The 23,881-nt window shown below is 32.8% G+C and overlaps 1 protein-coding gene and 1 pseudogene across 6 annotated transcripts in view; one reads left to right on the top strand and one right to left on the bottom strand.

Moving 5' to 3' along the window:
- Positions 1 to 23,881, top strand: part of PDLIM5 (PDZ and LIM domain 5) — a 181,920-nt gene that overhangs the window by 96,097 nt on the left and 61,942 nt on the right. The window contains exons 4-9 of one of the 6 annotated variants that reach the window (XM_025046027.1): positions 7,691 to 7,733; positions 9,366 to 9,781; positions 18,297 to 18,314; positions 18,567 to 18,739; positions 19,106 to 19,142; positions 19,696 to 20,801. In XM_025046027.1, the coding sequence (XP_024901795.1) occupies positions 7,691 to 7,733; positions 9,366 to 9,781; positions 18,297 to 18,314; positions 18,567 to 18,739; positions 19,106 to 19,142; positions 19,696 to 19,789 (781 nt within the window). In that variant the 3' untranslated portion in view covers positions 19,790 to 20,801. Of the gene's footprint in view, positions 1 to 7,690; positions 7,734 to 9,365; positions 9,782 to 18,296; positions 18,315 to 18,566; positions 18,740 to 19,105; positions 19,143 to 19,695; positions 20,802 to 23,881 lie in introns of those variants that run through there. The other 5 variants (XM_025046028.1, XM_025046026.1, XM_025046025.1 and 2 more) reach the window with 5 other exon arrangements.
- Positions 757 to 875, bottom strand: LOC112478946 (annotated as a pseudogene).

Here is a 23,881-nt window from a genome sequence, read left to right on the forward strand (position 1 = left end):
AATATGTAGAAGCAGAAAATGAGAGAGATTTTAGCCTTCATCATGTTTTCTCAAATGAACTGAGGTGCCGAATAGCAGACTTAAAAATAGTGCTTAAATGTCATCCTTAATCTCATAATATTAAACCTCTTCCTTCACTAAATTTCAGTATCAGGGTGGTTTGGAAGTTCAGATGGATCATTCAATTGCAAGCAGTATGAGGTAGAGGAGTTAAAAGAAATTGAAAAGTAGTGTCCCACAACCACAGATTGAATAATGAGAAGCTAACCTCATTTCTTATACCTATCAGTGTCTGAACAGACTGTAATTAGGGGTGTTTGATTTTGCAGAATGATTATGAAGTTTAGGGTCCCAAAAAGCCATGGTCATGTAGGATTATTTTCAGGAAGGTTTGTTATAATCAAAACTATAGAATGATCTAAACCAGGGGTTGGCAAATTATGACTTACAGGTAAAACTTAGCCTCTTCACCTGTTTTTATAAAGTTCATTGGAGCACAATCATGCTCACTCATTTACATTTTGTCTGTTATTTTTCTTGTTATAGTAGCAGCGCTGAGTAGTTGAATCAAGATCCTATGACCTAAAAAGCCTAAAATACTGACTGGCCTTTTACTGTAAAGTTTGCCATTCCTTTTCTTTTTCTTTTCTTTTTTTTTTTTTTTAGACGAGGCAATCCTTGGTTGACCTCACAGATTGCAAGGACCTTGTCAGCTTACAATCCCTTATTTTTTATTATTTTTTTTTTTATTTTTTACGCCTACAGCACCCGGTCTTCCTAGGTGGTCTCCCATCCAAGTACTAACCAGGCCCGACCCTGCTTAGCTTCCATGATCAGCCGGGATCGGGCTTGTTCAGGGTGGCATGGCAGTAGGCCATTTCTTAACAATGGGGCATATAAAATAGATTCCTCATATACCCTTTATTGAAACAGTATTTTCTGTAAAAGAATTTTACCAGTAATAAGAATGAAATAAAATAGATTCCTCATATACCCTTTATTGAAACAGTATTTTCTATAAAAGAATTTTACCAGTAATAAGAATGAAATATCCTGAACTTTGGAATTCTTTTTATTTAAGTTGAACATATCTAAAATATTATACAACCACTTAAACATTCTTTTTGATAGAAATTATTTTATAAATACTAGTTAGAAAAATGCATTTTTTCCCCCTTAAATGATCCTGAGGTTATTTTGAATGTGGACAAGAGGCATCATGGGCAGATGAAATTTTCTGCTCTGATAAAAATGTTCTTGTAGAAATCATGTTGAGTAAAAATAAATTTCCATCTAAAATCAAGTAGAATAGTGTGACTGGACTTAAAGTCCTGTACTGGACTTTGCATTTATCACTTCTGAAACTATCTTCTTTAGTGGCTTATTATCTGTCTCTTTCATTAGATGGAGATTTCAGGCTGGGGCTTTCTTTGACTTGGCTTCCACCGTATTCCCAAACCCTGGAACAGTACTAACAGCTCAATAAATGTTGACGACTGGGCAGATGAAAGGATGCTCTTAAGTGAAGGATGTTAAGTAATATGTAAAACTGTCACCAAAACTAGTTATTAAAATTGATCAGTATTCATTTGCATTTCTGAAGATCTTGATAGTTGGTGAACTTCAGCCACAGAAAATAAAGCAGCACATCATGAGAGGAAGAAGTATTTGTTAATTTGTTGGCTCTTATTGGGTGAGATGGATATATTACAGGGAAGATAATGTGGACATTGGTGTTAAACTTTTTACTAGTCCAGGTTATTTGACATCTAGGCTTTATTTTTGAAACTTAAGTGATATATTATATATAAGGCCTTTAATTTAGTGTTGAACCTCTCCTAAGACCCCAATAAATGGTAGCTGTAATGCTGACGGTTATGTTCTCATTATTTATATAATGGGAAATATTTTATTTTAAATTTAACCTAATGCTCCCTTGTCTACTTCCCCTCCTCCCCTCTGCATTTTTTTTTTCTCCTTGAAAATAGTATACCATGTGAATTAGGGAAGCTCATAGGAGTCCTTTCTTCTTCCTCCCATCCCTCTCTCCTTCTCTGGCTTGATTTAGAACTGGTTGATGAAAATTTCTTCTGAAACCCCGTCAACTGTTATGACCTCCAAAAAACGATCTTTACAACAAGAGCTGTCACCTTTACCAGGGGAAGTCATTATCAAGTGATAACTGCCTGTACTAGACTTTTCAGAGCCATATCCACTTTTAAACCCAGCTCAAACAGAGGGGACCCCAGGTGGTTCGATGGACTAGAGTAATTGCCTTGCTTCCGTCTTCTTACCTTCTTTTTCCTACTCTTTAAAGTCTGCCCAGTTTTGGGTTATTTCTTTTTCTCTAGTGGAAAAAATATACTTTGTTAGTTCCCATTGTAAGATAGGGAAGATGTAAAGAATGAGAAAGAGGAAAAGAAAGAAAGACAGAAAAAGAAAGGAAAGAAAAGAAAGAAAAGCAAGTGAAACCATGTGTATGACTGCATGTGCATATGGTGAGTATAATCTTTTATAAACTAAAAGGTGCTATAATATGCTGATATATAACTTTTTTACTTTTGCTTATGGAAAATATAATCTACATAGTCTCAAATTATTTAGAAAAAAGTCTGATACATTGCCATAAGTGATTTAGGTTTGAGTTTTTAGGAAAGTAAACTGACTGGAAGTACAATAAAATATAGGGGAATTGTTTAAAGAGACATCCTTCTGCACACTTGAATGCTCACTTTTTCCCTTCTGGACTTGCTTTGTTATTGCAAATTGACAACTTTGCAATTAAAGTGATTAATGATGTACCCTAGTGTTTATGGGTCCTGAGGTCACTGAGCCCAAAGATGGCTATACTGTGGGAAACTTAGATAAAGCTCATCTCACAGAAGGTGAACTAAGAATCCTCCTCTTTTCTGTATGGTTGTTTATGAGTTAAGTATCTTAAATATGATTGAAGCAGTCACCAATACATAATAAATATTGTGAATAATATTTATCAGTCTAGTTCTGTTGCTTAATTCCTCATTCTTAAACACTAATGTGAACATTCATTAGCTACTTTATTAATTAAAAACTTGTTATTTTAAAAAGTAGTATTAGAAAATGCATCAATTAGTGAAAAATACAACTTAAATATAACACCATTAAATATAACACCATGTTCCTAAGGTGCAGTTCTGATTGATTCCTTTAAATCTTGCCCTTGATAGAGCTGTTGCTTATTTACAACATATTTCCTATACATTATTCTAACCAGAGCATCACAATTCTAGTTTCTAATACGATCTATTATAACTTAGAACTCCTTTCAACTGTTCAGCCAGAGGTTCTGGTTGTAATGCATCAGGGATTTTTATTTTGGATACTGCTCCTACAAAAATTAATCAACTTTCAGAATAGATTGTTCTAGCCACACTGACAGCTTTGTTCTTTGAATTCTGTGAGCTAAGGATAGCACTGGGCCAAGGCACTAGGCTCTCACCATCATGGCTTACTCCCATACAGTGGCTTTGCACTAAGCAAAGAGAGAACAATAAGCGAATTGTTGAGTCTGTGGCACTAAGCCATTGCCAAGATCTCCGCTGGTTTGAAACACACTACACAAAAGTGATTTGTGATGATCACTGTGGTTGAAAGGGAAATATGTTATCCTATTGTATATTTCCCAGGATTTGAGGAGAAAAATGTAGGAATAATTTTTAATAATTACACCTGTTTTTAAAACTTTCTTTAAAATCTTTGCAAAATTATTCACTTTTAAGTACTCTATGACATTTCCAAGGTAAAGGAGCAGATGCTCAATATAATATTTTTCTTAAAAAGAAAAAACAACTATAAAATTTTACTTTTGAGGAATAGTTTTTCTTATTTGTATGTTAGGACTTTCTCCCCCAGGGACTATAGGAAATATGTACATTGATTAAATTATGCTCATAGTCTTTGGATAATTTATTGAACAAAGCTCAAGAAAGCACTAGTTTGATAAGAAAGATGTTCTATACAATTAAAGGTTTCGAGGATTTTATGGACTGTAATATTTCTTCCCCTTAATTTTAGCTGCATATAGGAGACCTAAGTAAACATTTCAAACTTACAGAGATGTAATTTCTTTAAAATATCATTTCCCAGAGGGATTTTCCTCTTCCTAACTTGAGTCTTGAAAAATGCTCCCTAAATAAATGAATATTTTAAATAAATGAGTATTCCATACTTCAGATGGGTATGGACAACAATGCATAGTATTTTCTTCTGTAGGTATTTAAAGACTCTGAGAGTCCTGTGATTAAGATGCTCATGTAACTCTAACTTCAAGTTTCTCAAATATCATTGATAACAATGTTTTTTTTGGTTGTTGTTTGTTTCGTGGCTTGGAAAGTAGCTTTTATGAAGGGTGCGTTGAGATATAGTGTTACTTATTATAAAATGCAGCACATGTATGTTGCATAAAATATGGAAAACATACAAAAGAGAAAAAAACCAAACATTATTAATATGGAGGCTCTATTAAAATGATGTGTTTCTATCCACTTTTTTCTATGCACTGATCATGTTGTACATGCTATTTTATGTCATCTTTTTCCAATTAACCTGATAAAGTAAGCATGTTATCATGCAATTCATTTTTTTTCTAAGAATGATTTAATCATTGTATACCAATTCATCATGTGGTTATATTGCAGTTAACAATTTTCTTGTAGGTTTAATTGGTTGTTTACAATTTTTCACTATTATAAGTTACACTGTAAGGAAGAAATATTTTTACATATAAAAACTTTTCTATATTTCAGATTATTTTCTTAACAATAAATTCCCAGAACTTGATTAATATATAAAAAAGCATGAGTTTTCTTCAATGCTTTTCATAAACTAATGCCAAATTATTTTCCAAAAGAGCTATAATGATACATAGTTATTCCAGTAATATATAGAGTAGTCTCACAAGCATTATGTAGTAACATTAAAAAAAAAATCTTTACACATTTGAAAGTAAAGGTGATCTTTTAATTTCATTATTCTATAATTAGTAAAGTTTGATTTTTTTAAAAAAAACTGCTGTTACTGCTATTTATTAATTTTGTAGATTTTATTTGTCATGTATTAAAAATTTTCTGAACCATAATAGTTTGTGTCATACAAGTATGTAATTACATTTATAAGATTTACATAGTCTACTGATCTTTTAAAATGTAATTAATGCATGTTACAGATTTTATGTACCTTATATGTGTTTCAGCTGTTTTTCTAAATATTTTTAATGCAGACAGGTTAACTTCTTTTTACTCCAAAAAGCGAAATAACACACAAAAATGAAGGCCATTTTAAACAGAATCATTAAAAAATTGCATGACTTAAATTGTGAGCTCCCGTAAATATTCAAACAGAGGTCAGACAAATAACCTAATTGGCATATGATAAAGTAACTCTAAGGAAACTTCTAAGTATCAGTGATTCCATGACTCATTTGGTGGTTATTTAAATATTTAAACCAATAGAACTAATGTTTAGTACATCTAGGGTTAACTGTTTTATTTGACATTTAACTATAAGCTAGTCTGCTTTTTTTTTTTTTATTTTGTATAAAACATTGGTGTTTTTAATATGTAACAGACTCAATCCTGGGAAGTTGAGGGCCTGTTGCAGTTCTTTTCTCTGCTTGTCTTAATTCATGTCACTGCACTTGTGAGACCTTATCAGAAGGAAGCAGGGCAAACAGATTGAAGTTTCAGATTTTAAAATTTTTTCTGTGAATTCGGAATTTCAAGTAGTATTTTTGTAGAACTTTCAATTCGCAAAGTGTGTTAGGACTCATTAACATTCTATGCTTTTTCAATAAAGATGTCAAACTACAAAATTAGTGAAAACTATTCTGTGGCTTTTGTTATTGTTGCTAACGCTGTTTAAATAAGAATGAATATCTAGAAAAAACTAAAGAGTTTGTTTTCATAGCATGAACATATGCATTTTATTCTGTTCGGAAGCCTAGTGACTGTTACACATCATGTTCCTTTTTATAAATTGTTTTTATGTTGCTAGAAGAGCTTCATGGACCTTTAAGGATCCAAATGGAAAAAGATACCATCCTCTCTATTATGGCAAACTGTCCATAATGTCTAGGGTGGTTTTAATTCACAGATCCTTTATGATTTACATATTGTGAAATTTCAGTGAAACGAAGATGCCACTATTCTGTACTCAAAGTTGTTTCCTTTGCTTGTTATAATAACCCTCCAAGCTAAAAGAAATTTGAGCATACAAGTGGAAAGTCTATTTGAGAATACACATGAAAAGTTAGGCAACTGCAGAGTATAATTTTGTGTAGCAGTAACCACATATTATAGCCTCTCATTAGGTTAGCCAGTTATTCAATCGGTGCTTGCCCTAGCTAACCAAATTAGTTTGGAAAATTCAGTTGCTGCTAAAAATGTTGTTTGGAAGTTCATTACTAGATTATGCTCATAGAGACCTATGCTAGCATCTTCTGTTGGTGATATGTTTGTTGTCTCTATAAGTAAAATGATCTCATGGTTTGTAGTTTAAAGTTATCACTTGTTATTTACCTACAATGGTTACATTTCTTAAATTCTGCACTTGATGTCTTATCTTCAGGCTTGTGTGATATAAGAGGAGTCAGATTGCTTCTGGCATTATTAAATACAACATGTACCTTAATACTGGATAGTCTTTAAATCATTAGAACCTTTCTCAGTCATTTAGTTACTGTCTTTGACTATAGCCAGTATATTGTTATAAGAACTGTTGGCCTTAGCTCCATCCTAGTAAGTAATTTACTTTAACTTTGAACTTCCTTATATGAAAAATAAGGATAACAATAAGTTGTCACTCGGTTATTTGTCATGATTGTTTGAGATAATTGCTCTAGATCAATTATTGTTACTATTTGTGCAGCACACTAACCAAAGGGACAGTAATAAGACTAAAATATATATTAAAAATAATTAATTTGAATTTGGAAATAGTCCAGTCCTATGCATGGATTTTTGTCCTTGTTTTCTCCTTTCCACACTCATTACTGATGACCTAGTACATGTCAGGCACAGTGCTGATACTGGCACTCAAATGGTACATGCATGGTACGGTCATCACCTTGACTGAAATGACAGCCTAATGGGAGAACTTACAGTTTAGTTTTAGCATAACAAGTAAATTAACTTGCAGACACATTTAAGAATATAAATACTCATTTGGTGACCCAGTTCAACCAGAATTTATTCAGTATCTTCACAAAGATACCCAATATCTTATAGACATATTCATGGATTTTAGAAGAAAAGGCAGATACTATTGGAGATAGAGATTCAGATGAGATATTTTGGGAACCACTCAAGGATCAGAAAGTCATGTTTATTATATATTGTCCCTTTGGATAAGGAATAGCTTTAATTTAAAGATTAATCATGAGTACATTAACAAACAGGTTTGGTGTTTGTCTTTCCAGTTTGAGTATGTAGAGCACAAATACCTAGTGTGTAAGAGTATTGGATCTTGCAGCTTTTTGAGTTCCATGAACTGATTAGTAGATTGTGAATAGTCAAAACCATGAATTATGAAACTAAATTCTGTTGATTTAGCATATGTTAAGGTATATAACGTTAAGATTAAATTAATAAGAAATTTGCAAGTTTATAAAAATTCATGTTTTTTCCCCCCTTTTCTCTCTCTTTTTTCTTCCTAGAGCATCTGCTACACCCAGGCCCGAGCCGGTTCCTGTTCAAAAGGTGTGTTTCTTATCTTGTATCACTAGGGTACCATCTGATAGTCCCTTCTGATTGCCTTTAATTTGCATTCCTTTCTCAGGCCATACTGACAATTTATAGTTTCAGTATAATTTACCTCATTTCTGTCCCTTTAAAGATGACAGAGGAAAATTGAAATCAACACATACAGAATTACTATCTGTAATTATACATATTTTGTGAAACATTATTCCATTGACATATATTATCAATAACTTATGCCCAAATTTCTTACATTCACTTTTAATTCGCCTATCTTTATTCACATATTCTAAAGAGAATAAATAAGTAGTTACTGCAAATGAATATCACAGTGTCTTTAATAACTTTTTATTAATAATAATAAATTTTAAATTACATTTTCAGAGTATTTTTGGATTAGGTTATTGGCAAATGCCTCATTTTTTCATATATATCCTTAAGTTGTCCTAAACCATTGTTCATATACATCTGGTTTATTCTTTTGGGGGTTTTCTTTTTTCTTTTACTTGTGTCTTTCCATTGAATTACTGATACTGATTTGCTGAGATATCCACCCCCTTCAGCTTTATTATCTTTATAAGATTAATTTAGACTACCTTTGTTTTCTTAAAATTAAACATAATGGAGCCACCAGTACATGCTTTTTAAAATTTTTTGTTGTTTTTCATCCAGGATGGTAGGGTGAGTAGGGATTTCTTCTTGAATGTCATAGAAGCTCAACCTGTTTTGCTTTTTTTAAAAAAAACTTTGCACTTGCTTTGGAATAGAGATTTACAAACACATTCTGTTAATATTAGGAGGAACTGTTCTTTCTTACTAGTTATTTTTTCTTTGGCTTATAGCAGTGAAGAAACGTCTAAGATAATTTTTTTCTCTCATGAAACTATTAAATATTTATTTTGGAAAAGGGAAAGAATTTTACTCCTGTTAATTCCCTGAATGATATCTTAAAACATTCCAGAGAGAGAAACTCGTAGATTGCTGGAAAGGGAAAGGATGGATTTTGTTTTGTTAATTCGCTTGCTTTTTCGTAGATTTTTTTAAAAGCAGTTTCTTGATTCAAAATAATTAATTAGAATGTGCACATTTCTGAGTTAGATGAAAATGATCTTATTCCTTCTTTATATGTTTTTTCACTGAAGAGTTAGAAATGTGCTGTTGCTTCTGCATGAATCAAATAATTATGCTCTAGAGAGTAATTAAACATGTTTGAAAGATGGAATTATAGTTGAGACTCTGGATATTTTAAAATAAACATTTTGGTTAGCAATGTATTATTTATTTGGGGTATTTAAAATTTTTTCCTTTGGAATATGTCTAAATTGACACTTATGATGGCCTTTAGGCTTTTTCATAGCTTTCCTGCTCTATTTCCTAAATATTTTGAAACTCCTTTCATTTTTATAAAAAAAAAAAAAAATTCAGTGTGTGCATCTGTGTTATGCATGTTGGGAACAGTTAGCATGCATGTTATGCTATATCAACTCATTGTTTTTATCTAAAAACATGTAAAGTTTGGGCTGCTAACAATTGTGTTTGTCTTTTTAAAAACTAGCTGTGTGTTCTTTTCAGTGAATCTATTTTGCATGTATTTGGTGTGTTTTTGTGTATGTTTATTTTTATTTTACATAGGGAGAACCTAAAGAAGTAGTTAAACCTGTACCCATTTCATCTCCTGCTGTGTCCAAAGTCACTTCCACAACCAACATGGCCTACAATAAGACACCACGGCCCTTTGGTTCTATGTCTTCACCAAAAGTCACATCCATCCCATCACCATCGTCCGCCTTCACCCCGGCCCACGCGACCACTTCATCACATGCTTCCCCTCCCGTGGCTGCTGTCACTCCTCCCCCATTCGCTGCATCTGGACTGCATGCTAATGCCAATCTTAGTGCTGACCAGCATTCACCTGCACTGAGCGCTGGTAAACCTGCAGTTAATGTCCCACGGCAGCCCACAGTCACCAGCGTGTGTTCCGAGACTGCTCAGGAGCTAGCAGAGGGACAGAGAAGAGGATCCCAGGGTGACAGTAAACAGCAAAATGGGTAGGTGGCCAAGGGTGCTTTCTGCTCTTATCAAACAAAACTATTCTTTCAGGCAATTTCCAGGAAACACTTAATCTAAATCCCCCCAAATCAACTGTTTTTTGAAGGAAGGGAGGTGAAGTTTTATTTGCTTCATTAACTTGTAGCTTTATATTATTTTATATATACAGCACTTTCTGCAAGGCAATTAAAGGTTAATCAAAACCTAATTATGCATTTTGACATGTTGTGAACCATGTAACATACTCTGTAACTCTTTTTCTCCAAGTCCTGTCACAACATTGAGCAGCTGGCACTTATAATGCAAGGCAAATCTTGAATCTTTCTTCCTCAAATTTTCCATCCTTTTATTAGCCACAAAAAGTTTAAACAGTGGTTATAGTGGGGTCAGCTTCTTAAGATATGTATTATATCTTAAGAAGAGAGGAAATGAGTTTATAAGAAGCTTTTTTTCCCTAGGAATTTGTCTTACAAAGATAGAAAACAAATTAATTTTGACTCATGTCTCTGTGATGCATTAGCGTAGGTCAGTAGCTAGCAACATTTTTTTCAGATAAGCTTAAGCTAGAATTTAGTCTTTAAAAAGCAAACAGTAATGACAGAACAGTAACATCAAGGGATGCTTATAAAACATCAGAAGGAAATTAAAGAGTATTTTCATTGTAAAGATTTTTCTAAAAATGAATGGATTTAAAGCAATGAAAACTAAATGTATAATGTTAGCAAAAGTTTTTGAAAATCTGTTTCTTATAATTTTCTCCTTTTGAATACATTTAAAAATATGGTTAAAGTCTGTTTTTAGCACTCTGCATTTACAGATGGTCATTTTATATCTTTTTAATTCAGTGACCATACTTTAAGCCAAAGTCATTTTTATAAACTCATTTTGATCAGATTTATTGTGACAAAATGTACTTTAAAAGGAAAACAAGAGAAATAATCTGCATGTGTGATGGTTTTTACCAGTGCCAGTTCCCAGGAAAATATAATTAAAATAATTGTGTGGATAGGTTCTGAGATAATCCCTTCCTAATGTTAATTCATGTAATGAAGGGACTGTGCTTTCAGTAGCACTGCTGCCATGGTAACTTTGGGGCTTTGAAAAAGAGAGTGGCAGGGTTCCAGGCTGCTGCTGAGAGAGAGCAGGAAGAGGTCTGGGAGAGCAGCTACTACTGGGCTCTGCATAGGGTTTTGTGGTTATGGCTGGCTTTTTAAAGTTTTGATACATATATTGGGGAAAATTAGTGTCTTTGAAGAGTGTTATTCTTTCATGTGAGGAAGAGAAATAGTATGTAGTGTTGAGATGTGTTTGGTTTTATTTATATATATATACACATATATAAATAATACAGCAATATATTTAAGAGTAATCAAAGTAGATATTCTGAAAAGGCAGATGCTGCCTGATAAATACTTGCCCCATAGAAAACTCAAAACAGTTTACTATGTTCATTAAATTCCAGGTTCAATAGAAAAAAAGTCCATTGAAAGAGATGTTTGAGCTAAAATCTTCTTATTAACACTTGTAGAAATTTTATATGAAAGTGTTTTTAATGGAAAATTATAGAGGTAAAAACAAATTGAGGCTTGGAAAAGCACTACATTTAAAACATTTGTAAATATCGAGCTTAAATTTTGTATTTTATAAGTACAGCTGTGATGATTAAACTTGAAGTGATTTAAAGCTTATTATTTCAAACTGGAACTATAGGCAGTGGTATAGTTATACAGACTTTATCATAGCTTCTTAATCAATCGCCATGTGATTATTGAGCACATGCCTGGTGTCCAGCACTGTGCAAGATTCAGGAGAAGAGAGATTATTACATATTTTGTATCATTAACAAGCAAGTTACTGCTTTGCATTTGCAACCTGGGTGTATTTAAAAATAGCTTGATTTCATATGTCGTCCAGATGTTAGGACAATGATGACTCGATTACTCAAAAACAAAGTGTGATATCTGTGAAATTCTAAAACAAATTTGCAGTGCCCTTTCTCTTAACTATATTTAGATTAGAGAAATCAAAAATAAATCACACACTTTACTTGTCAGTGATGTGTCAATTTGAAGAGATGATGTTTTAATGATCAGTGCATTTCCTGCATCAAGTGCCAAACTTTCTGAAATCACTGTTAGTGTTTTTACTAATTGTGTAATTATTAAATTTCTCATATTTTTATAATGTTACAAAAGAATCGAAACAGAACTCTTTTTAAAGTTGAGAATTGTTACTTTCTATTAGTTACATTTTATTTAAAAAATAATGTATGCTGGTAACCAAAAATTTAAGATTTTAGAAAGACGTAAGGTTAAATGCATGTTATCTTTTTCCTCAAAGCAAGGGGACTTAGTTTTTAAGTGATTTAAAGTAACTGTCTACTTTGCCAGTGTGATAGATATTTCACCCAAATATATATAGCATTAATAAACATACGACAGAAACAAGTGCTTATTAATTATGTATAATTACTGAGAGATTTACTCATTCTAATAGTATAACATCTATAATTATGTTGATATTTTCAGAATATTTCTTAATAATATTATCTAAGCATTCCTTTTCCTCATAAATAATAATGAATCAGGCACTATAAGAAATTTTTAATCTTTCCTTTACATATAAAAACTATTGGTATTGGCTCGCTGCTTTTTTATTACTCTCCTACTCACAGCAAAATGGGACTAAACTGGAAGAGAAGCTATTTTGCATCAGGTAGTTTAAGTGATCTACCTTTTCCCTTTCCACATGCCATTGCATTATAATGTGCCACTGCTTTCAAGAGGTAAGTCTTTCATGCATCCTCTGTTAATAAATTTCAGTTTCTTTGGACTGCATTTTTTTCTAACATTTCCTATATGGTATTTTGAAGAACCTGGCCTTGGAAGATACAAAATATAATGGTATAGTAGTAATATTTTTAAATGCTTTTCTCTTTGCAGAAAACACAAGTGACAAAGTTAGTATCCACATTACTGGAGAGGAAATATGGTGATTTATGTATGAGTCAACAGCATGAATGCCCGAGTTTTGCAAAATTAAGTTAAATTTTGCAAAACAGCCATAATGTAGAATAACCACATTTAGTCTTTTAAATAAGTTTGGTTTGCATTGCTATGTGGTGGTGAATTGCTGTATGGTAATAAATATTGGTGTTTAACTTTGTTTATAAAATATGTGGGGTTTGCTGTGCAATGGTTTAAAAGAGGTAATCCTTGGGGGAATGTAATATGTATCAGTCTAGACTGCTAAAGATGAAGATAGAGAAAGCATAAACATACCTAATGATTGGCATATATGAAACTGAGTTGATTTCCAAATTCAGATAAAAATACAGTGTTTCTCAGGTAAAGTCTCTAAGAACCTTTTGGATTTTTCAAACAATATTGCTGGGAGATTAGACCTCTGTATGTACAGATGTGTGTCACTGGATGATAGAAAATCTGTATACCTTTGAAATTAGTTAAGAGATAATTATCAACTTATTAAATGTCACATGTAGTTGGCATAGACACTGGAAATCACTGTGGTAAACTTTAAAACCTCACTTTCGTATTTGTTGTTATTGACAGTAGCTTTAAAAGTAGATAAAGACCATATTAGATAAAAACTTAAAAATTTTATTTTATGAAAATTTTATTATGATTCTGAACTTGTGCTGAAATTTCTTTATTATTACACTGTAGAGTAGAATTGGAAATACAGAATATATAAGACACTAAAGAGAGTTATCTATTGAATTATTAGAGCACCTTTATTCCAGTGTGGCTGTGGTCTCACTAATTGAATAGTTTCATGTTATATTCACATAGAAATATTGCACAACCAGGTACTAGTGAAAAATCCCCAAACCCTGATTTATTGTTTGTCTCTTTGAAGTTAAATTCTTATACGACTTTGATTAGTTACTGGATTCCAATATAACAAACAATTTGACTTGTAAAGAGAGAAAAATGGGACGTGGAAAAATAAATTTAAGCCTAATTTAGGTTAAATACTTTTCCTAAATTAAAATTTAGATTAGTTTTTGGGTATTACTGTGCATTGTGCTAGGTGTTTCTAAATGCATTACGTCATTTAATTTTCATTAAAATTGAACACTGAGAAGTTACTTAATTTTCTTAAGTCATGCAATATGTAAGCGATAGATTGGAGCCTACATTTTTTTGAAGTCAGATTTTGGCGTGCCTTCCTTTGTATCACCTATTTGTGATCTGGGCTTATTTATGTTACTTGGAATTTGTTTTTAATATTATAGACTTGAAGATAATGTGAGTGAATTGAGGCTATCTGAATACATAATGTGCATAAACTACAGTTGGACTTGATAGTACTTATTTTTATATTAAACAGTTGAAGGATCCATCCTAACAACAAACCTTTATATAGTTTTCAGAGTGCTTTTAAATAAATATGTTAGACATACGCCCTACAAGAAGTCTAAAAGACAAAGAAATTATAATTCATTTCACTGTTGAGGAAAAATAAGCGTCTTGCCCAGGACTTAACCAGGGTAAGAAGCCAGGTCATCTGACTGTCACCTTGGCACAAATGCCACTGTAGTATAGGATGGGCTGTTCCACTTGAGCACATTTTCTAAAATGCATGAAAATATTTGGCATATTCAAATAGGCATCTTTACATTGAAACCAATCTACGCCCCCCCCTTTGCTGCCCCTCCCTACACCATAGAACAACCCCACCCCAACTTTATGTTGACATAAAATTTTTTCCCGAAACTTTATAATGTTTAAATATATATCTAAAATTCTGCTCAGGGAAGTTTATTTTGAAAAACCATTTCCCTACTACTTAAAACAGCAAAGCAGAGGAGGGAATGCTTTGTATTGTGGCTAAAGAGAAAATAAATATTGGTAAACTACTGAAATCGGCTTACTCTGCCCCAGCCCAGTTCAGTGAAATTCAGATCTTTGTTGAGCTTATGAAACTGACTTGGACATTTGGAAGTAGAGCCACACTGCACCATCTTAGTGTTAAAACTGGTGGGCAGTTTTTCTCACTGTGTTAATAATGCATTATTAGTTACTCTGACTAAACTTTATTGCGGAGGATTGATTCAACAGTGTGTTGACAAACTAGAGTTTATACTTTAATCTTCTCTGTCTTTAGTGGAATATGAGTATACAGTTGACTCTTGAACAACATAGTTTCAACTGTACAGGTCCACTTACATGTGTAATTTTTTCAGTAAACATACAGTTGGTTCTCCATGTTCTTGAGTTTCACATCCATGGATTCACCAACTGTGGAACGAAAACAATATTTTCGGTCAGTGGTTGGGATTCCAGGGATGCAGAGTGATGACTGTGTGCATCGTTCTGTGCCATTTTGTATAAGGAACTTGAGCATCTGTGAAGTGTGGTGTCCAAGGAGTTCTGGAACAAATCCGCAGCCGACACCAAGGAACAGCACAGTTTTGGGGAGTCAGAAGTTATACCTGGATTTTCAACTGTGTGGGGTGGGGCGGGGGGTTGTCAGCTTCCTTAACCCCCGTGTTGTTCAAGGGTCAATTGTATTTTTTAAAAATGATTCTGTACTTAATAGACTATGTGGCTGAATTATGTTTTGAGGTTTTCCCTCTTCTGATGTTATTAACCTAGTTCCTTTATTATATCATATGAGACATGCCTTTCTGGATAATAATTAAGTCACTTACAATACAGAACTATGGAGTTCCTATAAATCAGTTCTAAACTTACTGGGATTTGCTTGTGAATGAGGGTGGTAGACAGGGGAGAGTATAAAAATTAAATGATAGCCTAGTATTTATGACCCTCTGCTGCTTATATTTTTCATTATAACCACTACATTTTAACAAAAATTTTCAAGTAGTGTATTATTCCTTTATAACATATGATTCAGAATGATTTATGTGAGATTACACTTGCTATTACTGTATACTACTTATATTATGTAAGAGCTGTTTTATTCTCTGATTTTAAAAGCGATTCTAGAACAATCTGTTTCTACACCTTACATCCAATTATTTTATTTTCTACCTTTTATTAGGAACATAATGGTAATTTGGATTCATGCTAAAATGAATGTTATAGAAACCTAAAAATATTTTTAAAATAGTAGATCTTTTTCTCTTGATCTTAGTAACTTGAGACTTGAATTAGCATTAATATATAAAGTATTTTTTGGTGTTTTTGGAAACAAAAATGTAGATAAAACTGTTCAAATAATAACAATGTAACAGAATTTTGACTAACATTTATTCACTTTTGTCCGTACTTACCTGATTATTTTGAAGCATGATGTTTGTGTAACATCTTCATGTAAATTCATTGTTTTGAATTTCGTTATTTCATTTTTTTCTTTTCTTCTTTTTTTGGCCTCATCTTTGTCTATTTTACATTATCCTGGGAACATCAATGTCTTCTCTACTCTATCACATCTTTTTTGTGTGTATTATTCCTCCTTCAGTAACCCTGGCACTGTGTAAGTACCTAATCTGTGGTTCTTTTGTAATTTTCATCATCGTCTCTCTGTGACTTTCTGTGTTGCTTTCAACTTAACACCACCAGCAAATTTTGTTAGTTATCTTCTCCATGCAGGAATTTTCAAATATGTTAAGGAGCCCAGGAAACATGTTTTTTTGTGCTAGAAAACTTCATATGGATTGATGGGTATGTTTAGAATACACACACTTATCAGTGGAAAAACTTAATAAGCTAAACCTTAAGGGCATAGATAAGTATTATAGACAGTGTATACTGAAGTTAGAGGTGTAGTTTGGGCCTTTCTTGTTTAGTATTTTTTGAAAATTTGAATAAACTTTCTAATTTTGTATGTCTGTATTTTGAAATAAATTATTTGCTCTTGATAGTTAAGATTATATTCTTCCCAAATACTTTTAAAAAGATAAAATCATGGAGATTATTCTATTCTTTAATCATAGTCATCAGAGTCTAGAGTTTCAAATCCAGAAAACACAAAGTAAATGTTCAGAAACTTCATGTCACTTAACACAGGACCTTTGCTGTGGTTAATGTCACAGAGTCCAAGGTGTAATATACTTTTTGAAAGTGTGTTGTAGCTAAAAAATATTAAGTGGTGTCATTTTATTATTCTTAGTGTCTTAATTAGATACTACTGTTTTGTGTTTTTATAGACCGAAACTTTTATAGATGATAAAATAGTCTTATACTTGACATTCGCACTATTTGAGAGTAAACTACGCTCAATAATTATAGAGAAATTTAAAACAATAAATTTAGTAGCAAAATAAAGTTTTCCAGGTAATTGCATAAGATAAAGTATTGTCTGTTTAGGAATTTATATCGGCCAAAGACAGTGTGCTTATGAAGTAATCTGTTCTTTTCTAATTTTTTAAAAAAAGTATCTATTTTAAAAAGGATTAGGTTTCGTTCAATATTAGTAAAAGATCTTAGCTATTTCATTTCTGGAATATTAAAATTTTACTATAAATTATAATAAGGATTATGAATTATGTATATACTATTGATTCTTTTCATTATTTATGCAGATGACCCAGTTTTAGAACATACATGGCAAATAACTTTTCTAGTAATCATAAAAGAAAGCATTATGAAATCATTACTCTGCATTAGGTACTGTAGAAAACACTTTACATACATTGTCTACCTTATTCTTCAAAACAACTTAAAGTAGGTGCAATCCCCATTTCTTAGGAAGAATCTAGACTTGGAGAAATCAAATGACTTGCATAAAACATACACTGAGTGGTAGATGTAGTGCCTGAGGCTGTTATCTGTCTGACACTAAAGCCATTGTTAATGTTAATTCTATCATGTCCTTTACTGGGCAAAAACTCTCCTAGTGTAGTGAGGCAGTTTTGATAGTGTAACTATTAAAATGGCAGCAGTCATGTGGGATTCTGATAGCACCGTGAGTTTCTAGCAGTAAGTTATACCGAGCAGGTGTTGCCACCCACATCTGATGCTCTTGGACACTTGCTCTACTTGGATCTTGTGCCAGTAGTCTGCTAGTCCAGACTCAGGTTCCTTTTCCTCTTCTGCAATTGAACTCATAGTCTCCAAAAGTTTTCATTTATCCTATTTGGGGGGAGAGGGAGGAGAGACAGAAGGAGTATTTATTATACTTACTAGATCTCAGGTTAAAGTGTTAAAATAATGTACTTGTGAATTCCCCAATATTTATGCTTTATTAAGAGAAAAATGAATGTTCTTAGCAAACTCAAAGCTCTTGAACTCTGTAGTTTACAAATCCTTTCCCATATATTATTTCATGTAATCCTCAGAACAGTGTGACTTTGTGAAAGCCAGTACATTTTAGCAGCTTATCGATGTTTAACAGTGGTTATGAATGTAGTCCATATCTGTGTTTTGTTAGGCATTAGATGAACAATTCAAGTATGTAACTTCAAATTGTTTTAACTTCTACAAACTTTTTAATTTCTCATTTCCCTTCTTTTCTTAATCTTTTCTTTTCCTTTTCATCATGTTGGAAATCTCTCTTCTGATGCCTTCTTCTGTCACTTAAAAGGAAAATCCCACCTAAACGGTAATCTTTTTGTTGAATACTTATACTAATATTTTATATTAGCATATACATACCTTTTTTCTAATAAAAAAAGTCTACTCTATTTTAGAAGAATGCTCTTTTTTAAAAAAATGAGACTGTGTATACTTCTGAAAGCAAAATACATAAAAACGCTGAGTATTAAATGTATACATCGTAAATACTTTGGCAGGGAACATTTGCCCTTAATATTATTAAAAACGGCTTAATTCTTTTTTTCCTTCCTAATCCTAGCCCACCGAGAAAACACATTGTGGACCGTAACACGGAGTTTTATCACATACCCACCCACAGCGATGCCAGCAAGAAGAGACTGATTGAGGATACAGAAGACTGGCGTCCGAGGACGGGCACAACGCAGTCTCGCTCTTTTCGAATCCTGGCCCAGATCACTGGGACTGAACATCGTAAGTGAATACCCAAGGATTCTAGTAGATGAATGTTCTTTACATGGAGAGTAGCATTTAGAGAGAGAGACAATTATTTGGAAACAATAATTTTCTTGAGACAGTTTGCCTTTAAATTATGCCATGCATAATACAGGTGTTGTAAATAAGAAACCAGCCCAGGAGAGTTACAATAAGAAGTACAGAAGCAGTAGTAGCAGTGCTAGTGCTGCTTGTAGTACACAACCAATGACAGGATGATAGGGAATTTTTTTTAGTGGTTCTATGCAGCTTGACTATTTGGTATTGATTGGTACATGTAACTGCTTAAGTGATTTTAAAGTTTAAAAAAGCAAACTAATACTGGATCTGCTTATTATATTTCAGTGAAAGAATCTGAAACTGATAATACAAAGAAGGCAAAGTAAGTTGTCTTTTTTTTTTTTTTTTGTAAATTGAATGCTTTTCATGAATGGTCTCAATTTGTTTTTTACTTTTTCAAGTATAATGGTATGGCATTTCGTCTTTGCAACTAGATGCTAAGCATTTAACTTGGTGCCTTTTGTGGGATTTAAATGTACAACTTACAGATTTTAAAATTAGTAGATATTGTCTGGATTTTATGTCTAAGGCTTATTTTCTTTAGTATTGACATAAGTGGGCAGAGGGGTATATTTGGGGGTGCTTTGCTAACACTATAGATCTCTGTGAATGAGTTCATGTGTCTTGCAGTCACTTTATTTTGGGCATAAAAATTGATGTTTCCAAAAAGGCTCTGTAGATTAATTTCTGCATTTCTAAAAATGTTCTGTCCTTCATATCTTTTGCTATTAGACGAAACAGCTATGTGAAATTAAGCTTTAATAGGCATGTTATCTGCATGATGAACAAAGTATAGCAACTTTCTCTTTCTTATGACTCTTCTATCACTTTTCTTTTTTCTTTTCTTTTTCTTTTTTCTTTTTTTATTTCCACAGGGAAAAGATACCCCTTCACGTCTTTAGTCCCAAATACACAAAATTACGTGACTGGCACCATGAAGTTTCAGCACGTGCTCTTAATGTACAGTGATTTATGAGCCTTGCTCCCTCAAGCAGCCAGCACATACCTTTTCATTCACTTTTTCTTTTTTTCCGACTTCATAGCAAAAGCTGTATTAAGTTTGCCTTATGAAAAATAGAACCTTTTCTATACTTTTCTAACCATTTCCTGCTGTTGTGAAAACGAGGAGGATGAACACATTTTGTGCTAGTCGGTAGCTCACAAATGTTAAACCAAGAGAGTGTATCAAGGGACTAGATCTATTCAGTGGATTTATATCTGTTTCCATTGTTTTTTAGGGTAGTAACCTTAGAAAAGGAATTCTTTTCATAAGTTGAATTGGGTTGGTCGTTTGAAGCAGAGGTAGATGAGCAAATATTGTTCTTGTCTAATTTGAAAAATACGTCCTTTATGTTACTGCATTTCTCAAGGTGACTTAAGTTCATTATAATGTTAAAAGTGGGTTGCAAATTATTCTAAATAAGCAAATATGAGGAGGCAAGCTAAAACAAGAAGACTTTATTAGAACAGAGTTCATTATAGATTTGGGTATCTTTTAAAGAAGGTACTATTCAAGATGGTTATATGAAGAGATGAAAGCCCAGATTTGGCTCCTAAAAAAGGGAAAGAAGAGAATTCTGCCCCTGTTTGCAGTGGGGAAATACAATGTTCTTTTGGTTTGGTTAATTTTTTAAAAACCATTCTATTTTCTACCAAAGGAAATATCTCTAAGCTTTAACTAGTAAGATATAGAAAAGATGGCCTTGCTTTATTCTAAATCAGAGGAAATGATCATAAAATAAATCACAATATGAATGATTCTTTATGTGACATCATAGAAATATTTTACTTAGTGATATAAACTATTGTGTGTTGCTGCTATTCCTAGAAAGCTCTGTTTGGGGCAATATAAGCAAGCTAAATTCCTGACCAGAAATGCTTTCTGTCTTGTAATATAATGTATTATATATTAGATCTGAATGCAATAATGAATGCATTTTGAAGTTTGGAAAAGTATTGTAATAAAGTTGCCTTTAACTTAGCTTTGTACTTGTTTTTTGTTTCCTTGAAGCTAATAACAATGCTATCCAAGGCTTCTTACAATATTACTTGGGTAAAATAAATAATTATCTTGACATTTCATTTGGATTTTTAATTCTGCGAGGTTGCTAAAATGTGAATGTGGAATATGACAGTGGCCCATATTCAGTTTTTCCTCCCCTGAATTTTTACATTATTTAACATATCTTATGAAACAGATAAGGTAAGTTAAACTATGGCACAACATAGAGTTAGTCTTTGTGTAAAATGATTACTGAAGGATATTGCCTGCATTCAAGGTTCTATTTTAATATTTTTCAGTTTTCTTCATTTTAATGTTATTATAGACTAGGATAACTGCCTGATAATTTGGAGAAATTAACATTAATTTCAGTTAGTGAATGATTACTATTTAAAATTTGGCATGCCAAATGCATTTAAAATATAATTCCAGGATTTATTTATTCTCATTTCTGCTATACTTCATAAGATAGTAAGATGTCTTTCTTGTTTTGCATCCATTCTTCTTCAGATACTGCTTGTGATTTTATGACCCTGACATCAGTCCCAGTTATTTCCGCCTCCAGCCTCTATAAGAAAATCTACTTTCTAGACCAGGCTTTCCTATACCTAATAATTCCTCACTGATCTCAAAAGATGATGTTTCAAAGGTGATAGAATCAGATTCTCATGAAAATAAATGGTTTGGGAAGAGTAAACGTGGTATTTTCCACAAGAACCAAATTTCTAGAATAACTACAGAGTTGAAAGAAGAACTATTAGAAAGTTTTAGGTAAATAAAAGAATATTTCCCTAATAAAGACAAGAGAATGTATATCGAATTTATAACTTGAAATAGGTGTAGATGAAAATAAAATTTAATTCCTTGCCTAGTTGAAAATAAAAGTATTTAATGTTGCATTGAAAACATAGACTTAGATAAATAGAATGATCCAAATTTGAGTATAAGAGTAAATGTTTAGTCAGGATCACAAAGGACATTCCATTTGACCCTGTCAGAGGTTGAATTCCTGCACTCAGTTAATCTCTTGGGACATCTTATATTCCTAGCTTAAAAGCTAGCCAAAAATTATAAAACCTTCTTGCAAAAATATTATTGTAAGTCTAGTGACTTAATTTATAGGTTGTTTTTGTTGTCTCTCCTATACAAACTGTCTTTATCATAGGCTTGTTTTTAATGTAAAATTGGACATTTACTCTTAAGAATTTTCAACATTTTTTTCTTAAAATGTTTTACCAGTCAGAAGATGAAATGTTTCTCACATAGTTAGTAGTTTTGTGACCTCGAAAAATATATTATCTGTGGAGACAGAAACATATTGTTTTGTGCATCATTATGTCCTTTAGGAAGACTCAGATCAAAAATAACTTGTTTACTAAATGTGTTGATATTTAGATAGAGACTAGCAGTCCCTTTTATTCAGATTTATTCAGAAATATAGAATGAATTGATTTTTTTCCAGAGAAATAAATGAGCAGTTATTGTTTCTGATGTATATTTAAAATCATATAAACCATATTCATTCACCACCTGCATGCATTCTTTCACACGAATGATTGAATACTTAAATGCCAGGCACTGATATATTGTAGGTAATAACAGATAACTATATAAACAAGATGATCTGAGATATTGTGTTACCAAGATAAGAAGATAAGTTAAAGGAAATTTGGCTTAAGCAGAGAGGGAATACGTAGATTGTGTGGACCTCTGAGATCACCTTAGTGCCATCACTTGAGAGGTGAAAAGGGGTCTGTCATGTGATGTCTTGGGGTCCGTGTTCAGGACAGAGAAAAGGAGCATGAAAACCCTGAGGTGGAAAAAAGCCTGGCAAGCACAGAACAGAAAGGACAGTGTGGCCAAAGTGTGGTATACGAGAGGAAGCATGATATTAAAAGAAATATTTACGCACATAGTCAAAGAACTTATATTTCTGTTACTATCCACAGCATTTTAAATGGGAAGTTGTCGTATTATCATATCTAATCACTTTCAAATAAAATTAGGAAATGAAGAACCAAACAGGTTAATCAACTAGCTAAATAAAGTACGCATACTCTCCTGGTTTGTGTCAACCCTGAGCATAGTTAGCAGTTTAATGCTTTTCCCACTGAGACCCATTGAAGACCTAGAAAAAAAGGTGGCATTTAATACAGTATATATTGGTAACACATATGTGGGCAACAGAATACCTTGTAAAGCATATGTAAAGCTATTCAAAAACAAAACTTTCATGTATAAAAATTTGGCAGATCTCTATTCATAATTTAGTGATGAATTTGACAGTTTAGTTCTCTTTATAAACCTGTCTGGAATTGTTTGGACTCATTCCTTTTCTTTACCCAATTCAAGCAGTTCCTTAAACCAAATAAATATTTCCGTGCTTATTATTTCCAAAATAGACATCAACATTTAATTTAATTTAATTTAATTATTTTATTTTTGTGGCTAGAATAGTAAGAAACACGGAATGATAAGTTCTGTGTTTTAAATGCAGATTTGTAACTAACTGACTGACTACTTTCTGCTTCTGAGTTTCCACGTCCTTAAAGTATGAAGTTAGAATCAGTGGTGAACATGGTGATGCTTGCCCAGATGCTTCAGTAGAGGACTTGATACCACTGCTGCTGGGAGTGTAAGGGAGTAAGGTAGCCTTTGGGGGTCAGTGCTTTCACATAGCACCCGAGCTGCAAGACCACACAGCCTTCATGGAGCTGTCCAAAGCAGTGAACTGATCGAAGGGAAGAGGAGGTGTAAAGCCTGGTCATTTCAGCCCTGATAGGGACAAATCAGAAGGACCATTCTAGATCCAGCGCTTCCTTTCTTTCTCCCACAGGTGTTGATCTTAACGGCACTTTTTAATAAACACCCTCCATGCTCAACTCTGTTTTGGGGTCTGCTTCCTGGAGAACCTGATCTTCAACAGAATCATAACCTTTCAGGTCCCCATTTGGATTTCAGTTGCACAGGTTCTCTTCAGTGTGGTTCTTGTCTTCATCTTCTCATCATTCACTCTGTCTTTATCATCTGTCTCTTCTCTGTAAATCTTCAACCCAGAT

Source organism: Pteropus alecto, unplaced genomic scaffold (assembly GCF_000325575.1).
Source record: "Pteropus alecto unplaced genomic scaffold, ASM32557v1 scaffold63, whole genome shotgun sequence".
NCBI classification, from domain to species: domain Eukaryota; kingdom Metazoa; phylum Chordata; class Mammalia; order Chiroptera; family Pteropodidae; genus Pteropus; species Pteropus alecto.